The 24,008-nt window shown below is 39.8% G+C and overlaps 2 protein-coding genes across 2 annotated transcripts in view; one reads left to right on the top strand and one right to left on the bottom strand.

Moving 5' to 3' along the window:
• Myoz2 (myozenin 2) overlaps positions 1 to 24,008 on the top strand; it is a 1,071,004-nt gene that overhangs the window by 621,299 nt on the left and 425,697 nt on the right. The window lies entirely within an intron of this gene.
• The window catches only part of Prss12 (serine protease 12), a 68,054-nt gene that overhangs the window by 42,259 nt on the left and 1,787 nt on the right, over positions 1 to 24,008 (bottom strand). Inside the window, exons 2-3 of the mRNA XM_051165562.1 lie at positions 11,717 to 11,867; positions 806 to 984 (exon numbers count right to left, since the gene is read on the bottom strand). Of these exons, the coding sequence (XP_051021519.1) occupies positions 806 to 984; positions 11,717 to 11,867 (330 nt within the window). The remainder of the gene's footprint in view (positions 1 to 805; positions 985 to 11,716; positions 11,868 to 24,008) is intronic.

Raw genomic sequence — 24,008 nt, 5'->3', positions numbered from 1 at the left:
AGAATTATATATATATATATTAACTCTTTCACTTTTCACACACACAACTATACATAAATAAAAATAATATAAAAGCCAGGCAAAGTGCATATCTGTAATCCCAGCACTTGAGACGGGAGAGGCAGGTGGATCTCTATGAGTTCTAGGCCAGCCTGGTCCACAAAGAGAGTCTAGGACAGCCAAGGCTACACAGAGAAACCCTGTCTCAAAAGCAAAAATAATAATAATAATAATAATGTAAAGCATCTCCTATGATCTATGACCTCTATGGACAGACATGCTGCAATGTACATTAGTCTACAATTTGATTACAAAGCTATCTTGATCTCTTTACTGGTTTTCTTTACTCAGCAATTACATCCATACAGTTTTACAGCAGCTACAAACACATTCTGGGAAAGACTACCTTACCAGATGAATGGATTAAAGATGTAATATACTGAACATTGAGATGTAACAAGAATAAATTAATAAAAAAAAAATAAAAAAAATAAAAAAGATGTAATATACTGGCAGCTAGTGTCTGGTATGAACCACTGCACACTGACTCTGAGTGTTGGGTACTGCATATTGCAACAAAATTATAGCTTCTGATCTAGCTTCATCAGATGTTAAATAGAAGCTTTTAGAAATAAGAGTGAAGAAATTATATTTTTAAGTAAAAATTGTGTTTGATTTTATTGTAAGTTTTGCTTAGGAACATTATCTGTCAGCTTGTTTGATAACAGTTGAACTGTGAAAGGAAGTTGAAGCAACACCAGTCAGGAGGGCAGGAGGCAGCACACTAAGGAAGTGACAGCCTTACCTGTTAGAGGGACACAAGACACTCCAGCATCTTCTTTATGGCCACAGTTGTGCTCTCCCCAGGAGCTCTTTGGACACTGCTCAATTGACAGCTCATTTCCAGTGCAGCGCACTTCATCCAACAGTACTGGGCCAGATCCTTCCCCAAAGTGTGCCTGATGCCATGCCTTGGCAATGCCACTGAGCAAACATAAAAACAAATGAACTCTGGATTCCACAGTAAAAGGTGTTTTTCCATCTTACTTCCTCCTCTCTGGCAAATGCAGAGTGATTAATCTCACTCCCCAGTACACTCCAGAGGTTATTTATGAGTCTCTTCACTCCTTGGCCCACCACAACACACGTTTAAGAATGCTTGGTATTTCTCAAACTTTAGCCTCCCCTTTGCATTAATAACATAGCCTCGGAGTTTTACAAAGCACAGTACTGACTACCCAAAAGAAATACTGCATTTACAAGCCTCCTACTAGAGGCCTATTTATAACATAACATAAACACCATCTTAACAATGTTTAAGTACATTAAGTCGTTTGCACTGCTGTATAGCTACCAGTAGTGTATGTATGCAAAAGTTTTTCATCATCTCAAAATAATACTTTGCCATTATTACATTTTCATTGTGGGTGCTATTTAGACAGAAACTGCTGTGGCTCCTTTGAGGGCAGTGTCCTCATTCCATCTCCTTCATTCTGCACATAGAGCAAAGCTAGTGGCTGGAACAGAAGCTACACTGGATCATTGTACCTCCTCAATACATGCAGTTTTGGGGATACAGGGTCTCAAACCACAGGCCAGACTACTCTGAAACCATTTATGTAGTCCAGGCTAGCCTTAAGCTCATAGTAGTCACTCTGTCTCAGTCTCTGGAGTGCTGGATTGGCGACAGGAGCATGATGCCCAGCAAGATGCTCAGCATCTTCCAGATGTGGAAGCAAGAACAAACCAGGGTCCTGATGAGGGTGGACCTGCTAAGCTAGGCTCGGTGGCTCCTCTGGTCTCTTCTCTGAGCGCCGATTAACTGCATGTTTGAGTCTGTTTAAGCTGTTGCCATTTTCAGTCCCTGTTATCCAGTCAAATCTATTTCTGACAAAAACAGCATCACACAAGTTTACTGATAACAAACTTCTCCTACAACTCAAAATGTAGCCTTGATTCAGTGAAGATGGCTAATAGCTGCTGAAATGACTGACTTTGGATATTGCATTTCAGTCCGCTATAGCCTTTATCCTTGGACTTTAACATTTTTTTTATTAATTTATTCTTGTTACATCTCAATGGTTATCCCATCCCTTGTGTCCTCCCATTCCTCCCTCCCCCCCCCCTTTTCCCCTTATTCCCCTCCCCTATGACTGTTCCTGAGGGGGATTACCTCCCCCTATATATTCCCATAGGGTATCGAGTCTCTTCTTGGCTACCTGCTGTCCTTCCTCTGAGTGCCACCAGGTCTCCCCCTCCAGGGGACATGGTCAAATGTGAGGCACCAGAGTACGTGAGAAAGTCATATCCCACTCTCCACTCAAGTGTGAAGACTGTTCTGACCATTGGCTAGATCTGGGTAGGGGCTTAAAGTTTACCACCTGTATTGTCCTTGGCTGGTGCCTTAGTTTGAGCGGAACCCCTGGGCCCAAATCTGCCTATCATAATGTTCTACTTGTAGGTTTCTAGGACCCTCTGGATCCTTCTACTTTGTTATTCTCCCATGCTTCTCTCATCTAGAGTCCCAATAGGATATACCCAGAAGATGCTCCAGCACACAACAAGAAAATTTGCTCAACCATGTTCATAGCAGCCTTATTAATAATAGCCAGATCATGGAAACAGCCTAAATGTCCCTCAGTAGAAAAATGGATAAAGAAACTGTGGTACATATACACTATGGAATACTACTCAGCTATTAAAAACAAGGAATTCCCAAAATTTGTGGATAAATGGATTGAGCTAGAAATTATCATAATGAGTGAGTTAACCCAGAAGCAGAAAGACTTAAATGGTATATACTCACTTATATCTGCATACTAGCCCAAGGGGCATGTCCCACAAAAGCCTTCACTTACCAGGACTTTAACATTTATATCTTCACTTCTTCATTAATATTGGGCCTATTCCCTTATTAATTATGTTATAACTATCTTGAGGGTCATAACAGAAACACATTAAAAGAAAAATGTTCACTAAGTGGGTGATAGGTTGTAATACCCCGATGATACTAAAGTATTATGCAGGCAACTTCATGGCTAAATATCTGATTTGATTCATTTCATTAGGTATTATAGAGTCTGTAGCAGACTCAAGAGTACTCATAAAAAACAGAATTAAAAAATTAAGACTCTCCTTAAATAACATCAAGACAAATGCAGAGGGCACAGCTGCACAATAATGGCCTGACTGTGCTGCGTATAGTTCAGAGGTGCCAAAAGGATGCATTTAACAATGTATGTAGGAGACAGTATGAAGGGGGTCAAGAGGGAAAACGTACATTTCTCTTTGTTGAGCTAAAATGTTTTTAAAACTCGGAATCTTGGCACTTGAATCACTCTCCGTTCTTAACAATTTGCCCTAACAAATAATAAAGACCAGAATCTATTGAACAGATGTAAAGGTAAAAAACAACAATGATATCCTAAGGGGAATCGTGTTGATGCCTGGTCCTTTAGACATAACTACAGCCATTTTTATTTCAGGCCTACCAGCCACATCATCTCAGCTTGCTGCTGGTATAGGGAAAAGCTCTATGTGCAAGGTCAGATTGACCAAAAACTATGTTTATGTTTAGCATACTCTATGGCCTTGCTACTCCTAGAAAGTCCCAAACCACAACTGCAGCTGGCCCTTAACTATAAACCCCACTTGGAACCAATCAGATTAAAGGTCAGCTAGATCTAACTAACAAAAATAACTTGAGTCAGAGGTGACTACCCTCTTCCATTGTCCATACGTCTTCCCCCCACCCCCACGTGTGCTAACTGTGGTTTTTGCCTTTATAATCTAACTCTGAGAAACACTCAATATCACAGTTTCACTCCCAAGTCCATTCTGTGTCCCTGACCATGATCAGCGCATTCAATACCCATCCATATCTGACTGAGATCTGTGTCTCAGGGGTTTGTGCGGCTTCCTCTGGACCCTAACAAATGGTATTGTCAAAAACTGTTAATTTATGAATGAATTTGCTTTGAATTCTATGTCTGAGATTTGTGATTCCTTTTTTTTTTTTTTTTTTTTAGAAGGATGAAGGACAACACAGAAGAAGCCACAGCTAGTGGCTCTAGATCAGATGATAGCAAATGATGACCCACAGACCAAATCCTGAATGGCACCTATTTCTGTGGTGCCATTGCACTAACAGGGATTTTTACAAGTTTTGAATGGTCAAGGGGAAGGGAGAGATTGAGATGATAATGTAATTAGTGATGTGTAACATTAACTGAAATTCAACTTTTTATACAAAAGCAAAATTGTGTTGAAGCCAAACTGTGTTTGTGCCTAAGGCGGCATTGGTGCTACTGTGTGTATGTGTGTGTGTGTGTGTGTGTGTGTGTGTGTGTGTGTGTCTACAAAGTGTAAGGTATTTCCTATCTGATGTGTGGTGGTTTAAATGAGAGATGTGCCCCAATAGTTCATATACTTGAACATTTGATCTTCAATTGGTACTGTGTGGGAGGTATGTACAGAGGAATTTTAATCCAGCAACATGGCGTCTCTGATCACATCCAAAGTCCTTCTAGGTATGTGTAATATGGATGAAATGCGGAAATGCCTTTAGTACACTTTAAGGCCAAACAATAAAGGGAAAGTTAGTTTGTAGAAGGAAGAATCCATGTTTGAAAGGCACAGACAAAGTGACAAATTAGAGAAAGATTTGACAGAATGTGTCAAAGATAAGATATGCCCAACTCTCACAAGAACAGACAGGAAAGAGATGCCATTTAACAGAGTGCAGGGAGAAACAGTTCAGCTGAGTTCAGTCAGTCAGTTGGGAATCAGCTGAGAGACAGTGCTATAGAGTTGAGTTGGTGGCAGTTCAGTTTGTCCAGTTCAGAGGCACTTTTTACTGGGACAGCTTTACAGAAACAAGTTGCAGAAAGAACAAACTAGACACAGGTGAAGATAGAATGAGCCAGAGAACAAGAAGGAGCCAGAAGATTAGAACAGATTGTGAGAGTTAGTTTGAGGCCACGCAGAACAATTCAGTCAGAAGCTGAGAGAAGCCAGTTTGAATCAGTCAGCTTGGACAGGAATTTGAGCCAGAACAGCTGATTTGAACCAGCCACCCAGAGTTCAAAAAGAGCTAGAAAAGGGACGCTTATTCAGCAGTGAGTCTCCAAATTACACCAGACAAATAAAAGATACTTTTATAGATATGGAACCTTTAAAAGGAGGAGCCTTACTGAAGGAAGTACATTACTCTTGGGGGTTTTAAGAGCTTATGGCTTGATCCCTCTTCCTGTTCTTTCTCTCTGCTTCCTGTGTGTGATGCACATGCATTTGGCCAGCTCCTGGCCAGAGCTTGCACCACCATGCTTTCCCTCACTGTTCCCTTGACTTCCGTACCATAATGGATTCAATGACTCTAAACTAAAAGCAAAATATAACCTTCTTTCTCCTCTAGTTGCTTTTCATGGTGATATTTATCACAGCAACGACAACAATAAAATAACTAAAACATGCCCTTTACAAGAGAAATTAATGGAAGCAAGTATAGAATGTGATTCCAGGGGTACAAGAGAATGAGCAGTGATGGGGGACTGTGCAGGTCATGGGGATGCCAGGCTTAGGGAAAGGCAAACTAACCACCTCCTTAGAGTTTTGCACCAGGAAAAGATGTTAAGTAAAGTTTTCAATCAGTACAATTCACTGACTACAGTAAGCCTAGAAGGAAACTAAAATATCAGGGGATAATGTAAAATTTGATGCCAGACTCCTAACAGGAACAAAATTAAATGCAGATGGTTTAAAGATGGAAAATGAAAAAAAAAAAAAAAAAAAAGAGTTGGTTGAGTGGTGGAAAAAGTGTGTGTGTGTGTGTGTGTGTGTGTGTGTGTGTGTGTGTGTGTGTGTGTGTGTGAGAGAGAGGGGGGGAGGGCAGAGAATAGTAAAATGTTACTAAGCTAAAATAATAGGAGTGTTGTCCCTATAATGTTGGATATAAAAGATAATTTTATGAGCAAGACAGGAAGCCTAAAAGGCAGAAAACAAAGCCTAAAAATGTTAAGTCTGAATACATACAAATTTAAAACTACCACATACTCAGTCACGGCAAACTGAATAGAAGAAATGTTTCCAATACATAAGAGCAACCAAACTAACACCTAATAATTACTAAGGATAAGAATATTGTTAAATTTTATTGAACAAGAACACAACCAATTTCAAAAATAATAGGGTAATAAGATGGATTAAAGTGGGAAAGAATCACCTGTGGTTTAAGATTGTGAGTGGTCAAATTAAAGGAAAATAAAGCATTCTTACCTGTCACATTTTCCCACAGATTTAAAGAGTTCATATCATTTGCATGCAATATTTTGACCAAGACTTTCTTTCCCCAAGGAAAAATAACTCAAAGCCTGGTGTCACATGTTGACTAGAAGTGCTCCCATTCCCTGGAGCAGAATAACTGAGCACTGGTGCATTCCAAACACAGTGGTTGGAGGCACAGGTTTTCAGATAAAAGCAGGAGATGGGTTGCTTGCCTTTGGCCTGCCTCACATACTTAAGGAAGATTCCAGTACAGGGAAGTGGAGTTATGCATCATGACTCAGGAGAAGTTACTTATGACAAAGTCTTTCTAAAGCACCAATACAGGGTTTTTTTTTTCTGTCTTACATATTTCCATATTTTCCACTGAAACAATATCATGTTAAACATCTCTAAAAGACAGAATTAAAATAAACAGATCAGAGAAAACAATAATAAACTTGAGGAGGGGAAGAACTAACCAGAAAAATATCATGCGACATGAACTTAGTTTTCTAGTTAACGTTTGAGCTCATTAAAATTTAAGATGACTTATGTGTATGTTTATGCATATATACATACACGCATGCACATACATATTCCTACAGCCAGGATTTCCTAGTGACCTGCTGTTGATTTTCATAGAAAAAAAAAAAAAACAAAGAAAGGTATGACTTCTCCTAAAGAGATCAGACAGTACTGGGAAAAGAGGTATCCAACTCAAGAGCTAGAATGTCAAAAAGTTTGACATGAATTCAGTAAGCCGTGTGTGCTCTGTCCTTCCCTTAGGGAAGGAGTTTTCACACCAGTCTGCCAGTTTTGTGCTGGAGCTCCAAGTATTTACTGATTTCATGCCCTGACTACAGAGAAAGCTTACAGGAAATGCTGTTCCTGTGTAATGCAGTGCCTTGCTTCACGTGAAGCATTTGACTTAGGTGACGGCAATTCCCAATGAACATTCGCTAGTTACATTCTGTGTCTAACCCTCATCTCACATGTCCTCTTCACTAATCAAAGTGTGTGCACCCATTATAGAAAAGGCCAAATAAACACCACCATCTGAATCACTCAAGCCCCAAGCTTGGCTTTTAGTTGAAGTAGACAAGGTAGGTAGTAGGCCAGATAAGCATATCTTATTTAGCCTATAAAGGACTGGCTTTTTAACTGCACATACCAATTTGTAACATTTGTGCCCTATGGCTATAGGAACTAAATTTTAATGATCACTATAACTTTATGATGTTATAAGGCCAACTTTATGGATAAGAAACCTGAGGTTCATGGTTCAATAGCTTTCCCAGCATCCCACTATGTCTAAATGGCAGCGATCAGCAGGCTCTGAACTTCTATTTGGTTAGACTGCCTAGGATGTTTTCAATCGGTGACAGACAGTATTTCTAACACAGTACAGCCAAAAACATGACCAGTACCATTTTCCTTCTGTCCTTACTTCTCTGTTTATTTCAGCTCTGTGTTTTTGTTCTGCCATTTAACAGAGTATAGTGTGAGTTGAAAAAAGTCCTCTATTGATGGAGTCAAGGGTCTCAAGACTGTGTCCCACTCATAGGATAGAGTGGGACCTAACTTTTCCATCACAAGGAAATAAAAAGTAAAGAAAAAATTTGTAAAACTAAAATAATTTTGATTCTATTTAATATGATGCTGTAGGAGAATTTTATAGCTCCCTCTAAGGGAGGGGGGAAAACTAATGGAAAGAAGCATTTAAAATAATTAAATTTCTATGTAAACTATGGAACTTCAGCACAATGAAATGTGATGTCATGCTAAGCTGTGCTTTTAAAGGTTCCTAAAGCCATGAGGAAATGCTCTTAATTTAAGTTCACAGAGAGGAAGTCGAAAATGGCTCCACCTGAATTTCACCGCATGCATATGCATCCCTAGGTTATCAAATTTGGTAACATCTGCCTGTCTCCCCCATTCCTCCTCCTCATCCCCACACACTGAGTTAATCAAATTGTAGCGACTTAAGTACAATAATTCCTTTTGCATTTACACAGCTTTCCAGCTACCAAAATACAGAGACGCTGTTAAAATATGAGGGCCGAAGTGACAGACTCTCACGAGGAAAGTGTAACAAGCACTCCAGCATCGCACCATGCAGTTACCCTACCGTAATTCAGCAAAGCAAGCAAAAGTGAGAGGAAATTTGCCTAAAAATAAAACATAAATAAAGCATGAGACAACTATGCTGTCTACTACCAACCATGGACCATTAAAAACAATTTTATCCGAAGGTACTTAGCCTTTCAATGGGCAAACACAGAGGAAATGAATTTGCAAAGTATCACTTGAACATAAACTAGGAGGGAATCGGAAGTCAGGTGAAAGAAAGGCATGTGGAAGACGCAGCTCAGCACATGGCACCGGGGTGCCCACACCGTGAAGAACTCTATGAAACTCGGTTGCTCGTTGCCTGGAGCTTCTTGGAGGACTTTGCTGACTTGCCACAGCATCACCAGCCTTTAATGGTGAACCGATAAGCAGTGGGTTCTAGTGAGAAGTCTCAGTTCCTCAGGGGAAGACTGTAGGACATTGGGCTCTTCTTTCCTATTCCTCCTCACCTCCCAGCCCTGAGGTGAAGGAGCTTGTTTTCACATAATGTTCTGTCTCATCACAGGCCCCAAAGCAAAAGGGGGCATCCAACTACAGAGTGAAGCCTCCAAAACTGCTCCCAGATATTTGGGAGACTGAGGCAGGAGGATTGCAACCTCAACGTGCTACTGGCATAGTCTTTAAAATACTGTTTTGGGTAAGGGCATAGATTTCTTCATAGCCATGATGAAAACCACTTAGCACGTCCTAAGCACAAATAATTGACAGCTCAGCAAACAGAATATAGACATTAGAGGGGTTTGAAAGTACAGAATCCAGAGATACCTCTAAGTAAACAGAAGAAGGTCTGGGAAGAGAAAATGTGTCTGGTAATCTCACCACCAAATGCTCAACTTACTTTCAATGATCAACATCTTCAAAAAATAACACTCCCTAGTTAATATGGATCTGGACAGCTAATATATCTTGTATGGTGACTACATAGCTAAAAACTGTAAATTAGAAAACATGTTATGGAGGAGGAAACTGTGAGTAAAAACTATTTTGTAACAACTCAAAGGTAGGGCCACAGGCTTTGAGAGGCCAGCAGATAGTCACATTACTGTGCCATTATCTCTCCAACAGCAATGGCTGGAAATATAATAACATTGGCCTTGAAATTGAGACTTAGGCAAACAATAAAAAAAAATTATCTGGAAAGGAACTGATTAGCCCTGTATCTGACCCACCTAAAGAAAGCAATTACAGTAGCCAACAGTACTGCTAGCGATTAGGGTCAAAGCTACTGTCTTAGGATTTCTCATGCTTGTTCATTTCTCACAGGTGAACTACAAATCAACAGTTAGATCCAGTTATATGAAGAAAATGAAAATGTCACCTAAGTGCTCAATTTTAATCTTGCCACTATGGGATAAAACAAACAAACGAATAAAACAAAATGAAAACCAAAGCCGTCCTGTGACTGACTCCTGGTGAACAGCAAGACGGAACCCACGGGCTGGGATGATGTCAAAGCAGAGGACTAGCTTTGCGCTAACTGAGCCATCGTGACTAACTTCCAATTTCAGGACCTGGAAAAATAAAAGAAGCAACCGAAAGACACTAATCCGGAGGATGAGACATTCTCTAGTGTTCAAGAAGCTTGAGCTTTGAAAACAAAGAGACTGTCGTAGGCTCTAAAAGACGTCAGGGGCACCACCCAGGTGTGGTCGTGCACACCTTTAATCCTAGCACTCGGGAGGCAGAGGCAGGCGGATAGCTGTGAGTTCGAGGACAGGTTGGTCTACAAAGTGAATCTAGGACAACCAAGGCTAACACAGAAAGACCCTGTCTCGAAAAACCAAAACCAAACCAAACCAAACCAAACCAAAACCAAACCAAAAAAAAAAAAAAAAAAAAGACTTCAGGGGCATAATGTCCAGCTACACTAAATTATCTTGGACTAAATCCTTCTGTGAACAAACCACCAGTCAAAGACACTGTGTGAGTGATGATAAGAACTTGAATATGATGAGGTATTAATCTAATTATGATGATACTTTGGTTATGCTGCACAACATTCCTATTCTTTTTTTAGTTTTTTTTTAATTAATTCATTCATATTACATCTCAATGGTTATCCCATCCCTTGTATCCTCCCATTCTTCCCTCTCTCCCATTTTCCCCCTACTCCCCTCCCCTACGACTGTGACTGAGGGGGACCTAACATTCTTAATTTTAAGAGATGCATACTAAAACTTTCAGAGATAAAAATTTTAAAATACCCTAACATACTTCGATGTAAATATGGAGTTTTGAAAAAGGAGATAGTCATAAAACAATTTAGAGTAATTGACCCAAGATTACAAATCCTACCTCAATATCAAAGAATCTGGCTAACCACAAAATGACATATGACCTGAGAAACTCTCTTCAGAGGGGTGTTGAGAGAATCCTCTTGTGTCTGTATGGGAGCATCACCTGTCAAAAAAAAAAAAAGCTTATGGCCTATAGTGGGACATCTGGTAGGCAGAAAGGATTCTGGGTGAGAGCCAGGCATGGAAGATTCAACTGGCAAGATGTGAAGAGAACGGAGGCATTGTACCTGAACTCAAGTAACCAGCCATGTAAATTAGTATGGTGGGTTAAGTTTTGAGCTAGTCAGAGAAGAACCTAGATATATGGCCTAGTCATTTGTATATTCAGTGAGTCTCATGAGTTGTTATTTTGGGAGACTGGGGTCAAGAGAAAAAGCTACCTGCAACAACACAAGGGTTTCCTTTCAAAGTGCTAAACAGAATAAATTTAATGTAAAATATTAACCTTTAAAGGCTCTCATATAGTCCTAGGTAAATTTTTAGCCTTGTTAAGCAGTGCTTTAAAACGCATAATATCCCAGAATCATCACAAGCCTGAAAGGATCACGCATGTTGGCTTTCATCCTGATGTCCTCGCTTCACACCTCATTCCATTCCCTATATGGGAATTACTTCCTTTGTGCATGAATAAACATAGCTTGTTCTAAGAATGTAACTAACCACAACAACAAAAGGAAGTCATCTTCTAAAGTTTAAATAATGTTCAGAAAAGTTAAACTTAAAGCTAACAATTAGTGTGCCATCCAATGGCAGGGGGAAAAAAAAATCACTGTGTAGACCATGACAGCCATCACCTAAGAAGCTACTAATGGAAGCACTAAAATCCTTAGTTCAGACACAAGCAGGTTAGACTTACAGAACACAAGCATGTACTCTTCAGAGAGCTTACAGACTTGAACAGAGACCAAAAATGGCCCTTTCTATTGGTCTAACAAAGTGTGCAATTTAAACATACAGCACCCTCTCTGATGTATGGAAGTAACAGGATCAAAAATTAAGGGGAAAAAAAAAAGCAGTACAAAACAAACCTGAGGCCCAGCTGCCTGCAGATGACTTCTGCATCTGCATCGTCCCATTGGTCATCACAGATGGTCCCCCACTGGCCAGCGTGGTACAGCTCCACTCGACCTTCATGCCCGCTATTCCCACCAGCAAGGCGAATGACAGGCAACACTGGGCCTGTGTGATACAAAATTAAGGGCAACTTCAAGCTACAATTTTGTACTTTTCTATCATAGTACATATAGTTCATTTTCTTCCATTCTCAGAAATAATATCGATTAAGCCACACCAGTTATATGCACATACAAATGCATATCTAGTAAGTACTATGGAAATCTTGACCAATTAAAATACTCCAAATTGATGCTCACCATCTTCTTCGAGGTAGGCTGGGTATTGCCAGGAGTTAATCTGTCTTGTTGTCAAAGAATCTTTAAAATAATAAAAACAGCTTTAAATGCCATATTCTGTAGGTCTCTGAGGCTTTTGAAGACCTCATCTAACTATCCTACATTATATATCTATTTGTTAAACTTAGGATATATAGTCTTGTGGTAAAAATAAGCTAGTAATTGATATAACCATGATTTGATCAAAGAACCTCCTTATGGAGACGGCTTAAAATGCGGCAAACCAGCCACTAGGAAAAATGTCCTCATTTTTGCCTAAAAATGGGCAAGCTTGGATGCAGGCAAAGTTGATGGCCAAACTCTGCCAAGACAGAGTAAGCAAGTCCTCAATAGTTCCTGCCTCACAAATATGTCTGTCAGATATAATAAGCCAAAAGGCTGAAGATGATGCTCCAATGTTATAGAGAATTTTGGGTGACTGTTCAGGTAGCAAACTGTCTCTGTCATCTTCTCATTTGGAAAGCTACTAACCTGAACTCCCAGCATACTCAAGTAATCAATTGTATTCTTTCCCAAGTCTCTGAGGGGGCTGAAGACTAGGTAGTTTAGTTTTACAATGAAGCTTAATTGTTTAGAGGTTAAGATATTTTTAGGTCTAGAAAGATGTTTTAAGTTGATAATAACAAGATGTGATGGAGATTGACTTACATTCAGAATTTTAGACACATCAAGATAGGAAAGTTGTTTTTTTCAAGGCTGTCAAATACAAACAGCCAAAACACTAAGAATGTAACATTTATATAATTCCTGATTGCGTCATGGTTCTTCTTGCTATAGGTAGTTTATTGTATATATGTGTAAAGAAATGATTTAACTAAGACACATTTTTCATCTAGAACAATATTTAAACCAAAGGAAAACTAGAACAAGACTTTTTTATGTTTAGGAAAATCTACACACGATAGCAGCTGCCCCACCCACCAGATGTCTATTTCACAAAAACACTATGTTTTTAAATCTCCTTGACAACAAACTTCATTCCAATACATGGGAATATAGCCCAGTCAAGATAATGAAGTTTGTTTTGTTATTCCACTTCCTCTGAAAATCCCAAGGCAAATGTTAGTTTTATCAAATATAAGAATAAAATTTATCAAAGCATTTGGGGTTTTTACAAGTTGAAGAAACCAATGAAACCTTTAAAATGTTGTTTTAAATTTTATTTTGTGCAGTGTTTTGCCTGCATGTATAAATATGCACCGTGCGTATGCTTAGTGACCTGGAGATCAGAAGGAGGAATCCGATCCCCTGGACTAGGAGCTGTGTGAGTGGTTTGTTCACCACTAAGTGAGTTCTAGAACTGTGAACTCAATCCTCAGCAATAGCAACAAGTATGCTTAGCAGCCAGCTCATCTCCCAGTCCTCAATCCCCTAGCACTCCTGAATATCTGCTTATGTGAGGTTTGCTACCCCAGACATGGTTGAGAAGAAAACGGGCAATTTGCAGATATAAAATAAAAGTCCAGATGATGTTTGTTTGTTGTTGTTGTTTTGTTTGTTTGTTTTCAACACAGGGTTTCTCTGTGTAGCCTTGTCCTGGACTCCTTTTGTAGATCTGCTGGCCTCAAACTCACAGCGATCCACCTGCCTCTGCTTCCCTGAGTGCTGAGATTAAAGGCATGCACCACCACACTCAGCTGGAGCTCGGATGTTTTTGTGCGAGAAGTCTACCACCTGGTCAGGTGAGGCTTAGGACAGAGTCTGGCGTTAGCTAAATGTCACTCTGAGATGTAAGTGTCTCCAAGCTCTGCCAACCAGTATGAAAAAGATGCAGCTTAAACACTTGAAGCTTTCTTCTAACTCCAACATTCTATGTTAGAATTTTTAAATTAGTGCCAGCAAGACCTAGAAACTCATTCATAAAACAATGGCATAAAGATGCTTTACTTTTAGCTCATGTATATATATATTACAAGGTACAGATAGAAGGTTTGTAATTTTAAATTATCCAAACTGCCTTCATGCTACTGCATCCACCAATCACACAATAAACAGTTGGGAGATGTGTGAACTGTCTTCCCAGCCAGAAAGCTAGGTTGTTCTGATTTTATTAAGAAGACCTTGTGTTTTAAAGGGTATAGTGGCACTAAAAGATGATAGTCATACTGGCTTCCCCGGTTGGTTGTGTTGGCTGGGTGGTAGTTTATATTCTTTCTTTAACCAAAAGAGAGTATGGTCACTGGCAGATTGTCCATGCGTCAGAGGCTGGTGCCACATCCATTTGCACTTGGGCAGTGCTAAGGGACTTCACACACACACACACACACACACACACACACACACACACACACACACGAGGACATAAAGATTGGAGGAAGAGCCGGGCGTGGTGGCGCACGCCTTTAATCCCAGCACTCGGGAGGCAGAGGCAGAGGCGGGTGGATCGCTGTAAGTTCGAGGCTAGCCTGGTCTACAAAGTGAGTCTAGGACAGCCACGGCTAACACAGAGAAACCCTGTCCCAAAAAAAAGAAAGAAAGAAAGAAAGAAAGAAGGAGGAAGAAGGAAGGAAGGAAGGAAGAAAGAAAGAAAGAAAGAAGGAAGATAGATTGGAGGAAGACATATTGGGGAGACAAGAGGAGGAGTCTAGAGGAAGTTGCAGGGGGAGATTTAGGGGGTGGATATGATCAATGTCTGACATTCTCGGGGAATAATACATATAAATAGACTCGGGGCTGGGAGGTGGCTCATCGGTTAAGAGTTCTTGCTACCCTTGCAGAAGACCCGATTTCAGTTCTCATCTCTTGTATGATTGCTCACAAACACCCTTAATTCCAGTTGCAGGAGATCCAACACTCTCTTCTGACCTCCACAAACACAACATACTATATGTGGTGCGCACATGTACACACAGGACGGCAAAACTCTGATACAAAAACAAAAGCTCGAAAAAAAACAAAATGTGGAGAGAAATATAGATACCAAAGTTGACCTCTGTCTTCCAGATGTGTAGACACAGGCAAATGTACTACACACACACACATATATATATCCCAAAGAGAGCAAGAGAGACGGGAAGAGAGAGGAGAAAGAGAGAGAGAGAGAGAGAGAGAGAGAGAGAGAGAGATAGGATGACCTTTATTTTTAAAGTTAAAAAAATTAAGAAGAAAAAATAAGCCCTATTAAAAATTATGAGATAATTCATGTATTGCAATGTTATTATGCATGGTTTTATGATAATTTTCAAAAAGTACTGTGTTGACATTATTCATTTCATTTGGACTACTTTCCCACTTACCACTATTCTTTTTCACATAATCATCCTCAAAGAATGTAAGAACTTAAGAGTGATGTACCACATCCCATAATGAAATCACAAACAAAAAAAGCAGCAACAAGGGAGGCAAAGTCTATACTGTCAAAACCTGGCCACTCAGAAGGCCACATATGCAAGGCCACACATATGACAGGCCATTTGAAAGTCATCAAAAGGCCTCAGCTTCCAAATTTAGACAGAACAAGAGAAGTCCCTATCTACTTGGTACCCAGGACATTTTAAAAAGAAACACATGTGGGGCCAGTGAAATGTACCTGCTGCTAAGCTGCCACAGTAATGCAAATTGTCCTCTGACCTCCACACACATCTGGGGTGTAGGCATACACACCAGATATGTACACTAAATAATTACTTAAGGAAACATGTCAGGGAGGATTGAACAGTTTGAGATTATTTTAAACAACAAAATCTTCTACAGGCAGATATAATGTTATTCATGCCACAAACACCAGCAGTTTTGTTTTTTTTTTAATTTAAAGTTTCTGGCAACTTTTTTCTTTTTTTTTTTTTTTTTTTTTTTTTTTTTTTTTATTAATTTATTCTTGTTACATCTCAATGTTTATCCCATCCCTTGTATCCTCCCATTCCTCCCCCCCCCCCATTTTCCCATTATTCCCCTCCCCTATTACTGTTCCTGAGGGGGATTACGTCCCCCTATATATTCTCATAGGGTATCAAGTCTCTTCTTGGCTACTTGCTGTCCTTCCTCTGAGTGCCACCAGGTCTCCCCCTCCAGGGGACATAAAAATGTAACAACAGTTAATGAAGAAAGAGGCCAGTAATTTGAAAGAGGAGTATGTAAGAGTGTTTGGAAGGAGGAAAGGGAAGGGAGAAATGATCTAATTATACTCTGAAAAAAATAAAAGAAATAATTTTAAGAATAGTGCCTAACAATGCTGTCTACAAGAAATGATGTGTTCATCACCTAAAGAACAGGGGCATTTAAGGATGAGAGAGAAGCAGAAAATCCCAGTAACATCCAAAGACAATGGAAATGGTTTCCAAGCCAAGGTTCTACCAAACCACACCTTCTCAGGCGTGTAAACACACAGTGAGAGCCTGGACGCACTTGGCTCTATCTGTAATGTGACAATATGTAAGGTGAGCTCATCTAATTTTCTTTGAAGAAAAATTCACATACATTCCGTTCTGAGAAGCCAATTTGTGTGTCACCCACAAATGAGCTCTCTGTTAGACAGGCAGCAGTGCATTCTTCCTATGCTTATTATCCTAGGATGCTTAAATGGTAGAGATCTTACATGCTATATATAATTTTCTTAACTTGTGAGTGGGAGAAGCTATATCCGACACCACTGAGAAGTTGCTGTGCTATGATAAATCGTATCCTGATCTACATCCCAGTGTTGTCCCCTTGCCTCCAAACCTAAGGCAAGACCCTACAAGGACCCCCCTCTAAGACATTGGGCATTCCCACATGCACTATAGCCTGCCTATGACCATCATTCAAGTATAAATATCATGATAAATTTACCAAATGTTCCAAGGGAGTAAACTAGCCAGGTAGATGGATAGACAGCCTCAGAGCATCTGTCCACAGAGAAGGGAAAACAAGATTCTCCAATGGAAGTGACTAAGGGCCACACAGATTTACAGGTCTATGGCTATGATGTGTGCATATGTACACACACATTGGTACAAATTTATAAGTACATGATTACAAGTGGGAAATGGAAATAAACTTAGCTCAATATAAGAAAGGATAAAAAGTAGACCAGGAGGAGTAAAGCTCAAAGCCAGGCAGACTAAGTATTCCTGCTGTACATACCAACAGCATGATTTCCCACATAAAGTGTCAACTAAATTCCTTTCTTGGCAAGTACTTTTCAATCTGTCCCCTTTTCTCACAGAGCCCTCCACCTTGCTACTTGTGAAATGTTTCTCACTTTGGTAGCTAGTTTCTCTGGCTCATATTCCAATAGACCTAAGTCTACACTGCCTTCAAATCTCACGAGAAAAAATTTGCAGAAAGTATTATCTTCTAAATACTTGCATTTTGAAACTTCACTACTCTGATCACATAAACTTTTCTATTTCAAGCAGAAGTCTGAGGGCAACTGTGTCAGCATCTATAAATGTATACACCAAACCAGTTTGCCTCTGACAGCTTGTCAGGAAGAGCACCAAAGATGATCAGATGAGTAGTTACTCCCCCGCAAAGTCTCAATACACAATAATGCTTAGCATTCTACTTTCTTAATTGTTGGCAAAAAAAAAAAAAATACTTAACTTACTGTCATTTTAGATTATATTTTTTCTTCTGTGTAGATATATGTTCATCTTTATAAAGAAAAAAAGAACACCAAAGAATCCTGGGTTCATGTTACAGAAATTGGCCTCAAGGACAGCACTGTTGAAAGAAGAATTCCACATGTTCTTCCTCATATACAGAATCTAACCAACAATATGTGTCCATATGCAAACAAAAGCACATTCAGGTTAGCATAACATGTAGATGAGAGAGCAGAGAAGTCTAAATTTAAGGGGATTAGCAAGAACTGAGTTTGGGTAATGAGCATGAGCTACGTAATAAAAAATAAAGCTAATTGTTCATCTAGTTCTTCCCCTGTCATGGATTTTTGTGTGGTGGATAGGTGCATAAAAACATATTTCATAGTAAAATCCAATGTGAAGTGCCACTGTTTCAGATGGTCTATTCTAACTGTATCAAAGTTCACCAAGTTGTTACTCCATTTGCAAGGGTTTGATTTTTTAAAATAATAAAGTTATTAAACTTTAAAGCAGAAAATATTAAATCTAAAAAAAATTTCCTCAACATACGCCATGGAAGAAGTGGTATTTTTAATCATTTTATCACTCTCCATCAATTCAAGAAAAATAGAGAATGGCTATTGTTAAAATTTCCCCCTTGCTGGGCAATGGTGCCGCACGCCTTTAATCCCAGCACTCGGGAGGCAGAGGCAGGTGGATTGCTGTGAGTTTGAGGCCAGCCTGGTCTACAAAGTGAGTCCAGGACAGCCAAGGCTAACACAGAGACCCTGTCTTGAAAAACCAAAAAAAAAAAAAAAAAAAAAAAAGGCCCCAGCAACACCTTGATCCTAGCCATTCCGTTTCAAGCCTGTCAACTTGAAATGCTTAGGCATTTGCTAGCAAAGTATGGCAGCCACTCTGGCAGTACCTTTCCTAGACTCTATTCCCCAGAGACTGGCTAGAAGCTTATCGTTTAGTTTTTCTTTCATCAGTTAGCGCTGTGACATCATTTGCTTGTGGGTAAGTAGTGCGATGACACAAAATTTGTGAAATGTTCTCCTAGGGTCATATTAATGTTGTCAATATAACTTAATCATAGCTTGACCACAGTTAAACTACCCTCTTTCATAAGACGTCATAGGAAATGTCTTAAACCAAGGAATAATTTATAAGATTTATGAACGTTCAGTAAGCATGACATCGATGAGTAGAATTGGTTTTTCACTCCGAACTCACGTGTTTTCTCACTGTGAACTAGACCAACTTATATTTTTATTGTTACTAAAGGTAGCTACATGAATAATAAATGGACAATTACTATGAATTATAGATGAGAACTAATGGAGGCAAATAGAGTTCCGCTGGATGTTAGTTCAGGGAAATGTCCTGACATTAAGAGATGACTTGACTTCATTTTTGCCTGGGATGTCAATCTCCTGTTCCACAATGTTAACAGAGACGTAAGTTACAGGTGAGAATGGTAAGAGATAAGACCAGCATACGTTGAAAAAGAAAATATCCAAGTTAAATTAGCATCCTTTACTGTACCTGGAAGAGTCAATGAACGTCCTCCCAATTCAGTTGTCTTCAGATAATGTCATTTTCATCCTTTGTAATGTACACAAAAACTAATATTTAATATGTTTTCTAGGGTCAAGTTTGGTATAGGGCACAGCTGTATATTTGATACAATGTCATACACATGTTAACACCTCCAAAGTGTAATGGAGTCGTTCTTGTTCTTGTGAGTAGTTGGTATGCTGAAATTGCTATGTTTTAAAAATATTCTTTTTGAGGATGTGGACCGCAGCTTAGTATTGTTGGCAGTCATTCATCTTACTCCTCTAGAACAACAGGACTAAAATTAATTGTTTTATGTGCCTGTGAACTTCAATAAAAGATGAAAGAAGATTGGTGCGGTAACATGACATTTTTTGCTCTTAGCCAAGGTCTGTTCCAAAAACGTATTATGATTATTGCCTATTATAAATATTATTTTCCCTAGTAGTTCCAGAAGCTCTCAGGGTAGGTCTTTGTTTTTGTTGATTCTTCTTTCTCTTAAAATGAGTGTGCATCTTGTTAACCAATGAACCCTATTGGCTTAGCTTTTCATTTGTTTTAGTTGGGAAAGAGAGGGATTTACCAAACCAAGCTCACTGATCTATTTGGTTCCTGTCCTTTATTTCTTGCAGGCTTCCTTGAGTTATGGAGATGAATCATAATTGCACTTTGGGTGCAGGAGAAACTATTTAGGTGTTTTGTCTTAAGATACTATTTGCAGGCAATAGTATATATTGTATGGGTGTCAGGGAAGTTAAAAGTTCAGGAACAGTCATAGGGGAGGGGAATAAGGGGAAAATGGGAGGGAGGGAAGAATGGGAGGATACAAGGGATGGGATAACCATTGAGATGTAATAAGAATAAAATAATAAAAAATTTTTTTAAAAAATTAAATAAAATCTCAACTCCACAATAGCAGCCAGATTGAGATACATAGCTACTATCCTGCTAGGAAATGTATCAAATCTGATATTGCTCATAAACATTCTTAAACACCTGCTATACAGAACAGAGATGCAGGATTTAAAGGCATACAGCGGAGAGGGAAGGTCTACTACTGTTTTTGTGACAGCGTCTCATTCTGTAGCCCTAGCTAGCCTGGAACTCACTATGCTGCTCACACCGTCCTTGAATTCACAGGTAACCCTTCTGCTCCAGACTCCTGAATACTCGGTACACCTGACCCTGCTGTATCTCTTTAGTGGACATTCACTGCAAAGAGTAAAAGGAATGCCTATAAACCACAGCATGTAGCTCTCTTGCCCAGCACATCTATTTTAACCAAGAGATTTGGGGTGGCAGATACTTAAGGAAAGATTAGCATAAGAAAAGGCTGGATCTGGGATTCACTCTATTATGCCTTGGAATTTGTAAATGTTCCCCAAAAGCCAGGTGCTAAGGTTTGGCCATCAGCCTATGTGGGAAATAATGGAGCCTTTAGGTGGGGTTTGGTCAGAAGAAGCTAAGTAATTGTGTTGTAGACACTTGAAGAGGAATTGGGAACCCGGCCCTTTATTCTTTTTCTGTTTCCTGAAGCCATGAGCAACTGTGCTCCATCACCACCCAACAGGATGCTCTGCCTCAGAAAAGACCACAGAACAGTGAAGCCTAATGGACCATGGGCTGAAACTTCTGAAAACAGAAGCCTAGGTAAGCCTTTCCTCCCTCCTCTCACATTGATTAACTCGGGTCTTTTGTAGTGAAGTTCACTAAGGGATTCCTGCTGAACCTTTACCATTTACTCTACCCATGTTACTCATCAGCCAGCTGCCACCCAAGGCTAATTCACTGCTGGTAAAAAGGGGCGGTTCTCTCAGGACAGAAGCAAGCAAGTTGTCCCTTCTGCTGTGACAACTTAAGACTGTGAAAATGATTACTAGTCTGAGTCAGGATCTCATTGCAAAGGATCGTTGGAGGGAAGGAGTCGGCTGTCTGGCGACATATCAGAGAGGCCTCTTGTTCCCACTCAGTTAATATTCTGGTAAACTATTCTGATTACTGCCACACATCGGCTAAATAAATGCCAATGATGCTGTCCCATGAGACCACACAGGAAACTAATGCTGGCGCACCTCAGGCCTCCTCTGAGGCCACGGCCTGGCCTAGCAAGGTAAAGTCACAGGATGGCTGACATCACTGTCTTTCACTACACATTCTAGCATCCTGATGCTTTCCCACAGATTTTCTTGGACTTTTGAAAGAGTCGCCTTAACAGCATCTGCTCACCTGGCCCTTAGAAGGGTACTTTGCAATTCCTGACCTGGATGTGGGAATTAGGACCCTGAGGCTAGAATGCAGGCGGTTTGACAAGTCTCTAGGTGAATTTTTAGATTTTTTTTTTTCTCCCACATTTATTTATTTGGAGGTGGGGCTGTGGTGATTTGAATAAGAATGTCCTCCCATAGGCTCATATATTTGAATGCTTAGTCACCAGGGAGTGGCATTACTTGAAAGGATTGGAAGAATTAAGAGGTGTGGCCTTGTTGTCAGAAATATGTCACTGGGGGTGAGCTTTGAGGTTTCAAAAGCCCAGAGATATAGATAGATAGATAGATAGATAGATAGATAGATAGATAGACAGACAGACAGACAGACAGACAGAGAGATAGATAAGGAAGTTTAGGATGTGGAGAAAGTAGACCCCTATAGCTGAAGGTGGTAAGATAGACAGACAGACAGACAGATTCCTACAGATCATGATGTAGAACTCTACTTCTCCAGCACCACGTCTGCCTCCACACCTCCATGCTCCCCACCATGATGATACGAACTAACCTCTGAAACTGTAAACAAGCCCACAATGCTCTCTTTTATAAGAATTACTTTGGTCATGGTGTTCCTTCGTAGCAATAGAGCAGTGACCAAGACAGGGGCATGTGCCAGGGCGCACACTTGGAGGTCAAACGACCACTTGAAGGAGTCAGTTTTCTCCTTACATCACGTTGAGTCCCAAGGGATCAAACTCAGGTCATCAGACCTGATGGCAAATACCTGCTGTCCCGTCATGGCGGTCCCTCTCCAGGTAACATTTAATGTTCTCTGTGAGAACTGACTCCCTGGACTGACTCAGGTATCCCAATCCCCAGAAAGATGTTTCATAACTAATACATATGTTTCTTGGAGCCAGAACCAAAGACTTACATTTTCTGCCCTGATCCAGGAACTAACGGACTGTCCACACCCTGCTCACCTGAGATGTCCATTCTGTTCTTTCAGCATCGTGCAGGAGGGCCCTACTTCCTCACTTCTCTGTTTGGGGCTTGAAACTCTACTCTGACCCCAGTTTATGTTGTAAAGGAGGGATCACATTTCTACATATTATTCTTTTCTTTTTCCTCCAGTTCTCTATAAAGGAAAAAAAAAAAAAAAAAAAAAACCCAATACCTTTAAAGCATAAGAGACTGGAAATAATGTGCATTGTGCCTGTACTAAGCACAATTCCTCTTCCTTCTTCTGCCCTTCGACAAGCCCGCAAGCTAACAAGTGAGTGTTGCAACACCGCACAGATATTTCTACATTGCATACAAATAAAGAAAGGAGGAAAATGAGCTGTGAAGTGAAAATGTACACATCTCCGTGCATACCCTATCCTATTTTCTTCGGTTTTCCTGGCAATACGCCTGTAGGATTTCCAACAGAAATGTGTAGGGGCTCCTTTATAAGGATGACTATGAGAAAATAAATAAAACAAACATAAAATTTTTAGTCCAGCGTCCTGCACAAAGTGACTGTTCAGAAAGTCCTTGATGTGATAACTAGACAAGGTCATTCTGAGTACACGCTCAGAGCTTAAAAATTCCTTTTAATTAATTTGCTCAAAAACTGATTTTTCTACGTCTGGAGAAATGCCTCAGCAGCTAAAAGTGCTGACTATGTAATCATGGCGACTGCAGTTTGGATCCCAGCACCCACAAAACAAGTGGGGGCAACCTACCCGTGTCTGTTGCAGCAGCTCTGAGGAGGGTGGAAGATAGAAGGGTGAGGACACCCATTTACCCTCTCTGGGCTTTAAATGAAGGATACACAGGGTCATACACACACACATGCACACACACGCACATGCACACTTAGAGACAAATACACATAAATAAACAAATAAATCCTTAAAAATCAAAAACAAAAACAAACAAACAACAACACCCAAAGCTCTAACAGATAAGAGTCCTACCCAGCATTGCCATGTCAGAACAGCACCAATGTTTTCTAAAGAACAATTCAACATTCTTTCATTACTATATTCTTGCCCTAACCCCCAAATGAAACATATGGTAATAAGAAACTATAGGATTTAGGGGATGTGAGCTACCTCAGAAACATGGAGTGTAGTTATTCAGACCTGCAGGAGTGAGTGACAGCTCAAGGCTTCGGCTATGGAGGTTCAGGTATTACAAAGCCAATCTCTCTCCTCTGTTTGTTACTCATCTTGTGTGGCTTATTTTCTTATATTGTCACTCTTATATTTACTTGAATATAACCACATTTGAGATTTTGGCTGCTAAACACTAGCTATGAACCTAAAGGCATTGAAAAAATTAATTTCTCTTCAACAGGGAGTGATTGGGCATTCAAAGACAAACTATTCTCTTCTGAAGACTATAAAACTGAAGTTTACTTATGTGTTGCAAAAAAGGATGGATCGCCATAATATTGTCTTAACTTTGAGTTCCTTTTTACTACATTTTGAAGAGAAAATAGTCTGTTGTTACAAATTAATTCCCCAATAATTCTATATCAAATCTATTTGTAAAACTAAGAATATAAAACAAAGCTGCCAGTGATTGCTAGCCACAAGAACTGTATTAAAACCCTCTTGGAGTAAATGAGGTAACAGCCCAGCTCTTTGC

The sequence above is a fragment of the Acomys russatus genome, chromosome 23 (genome assembly GCF_903995435.1).
Source record: "Acomys russatus chromosome 23, mAcoRus1.1, whole genome shotgun sequence".
Classification (NCBI taxonomy): domain Eukaryota; kingdom Metazoa; phylum Chordata; class Mammalia; order Rodentia; family Muridae; genus Acomys; species Acomys russatus.
This window is presented reverse-complemented; position numbering and strand designations above follow the sequence as displayed.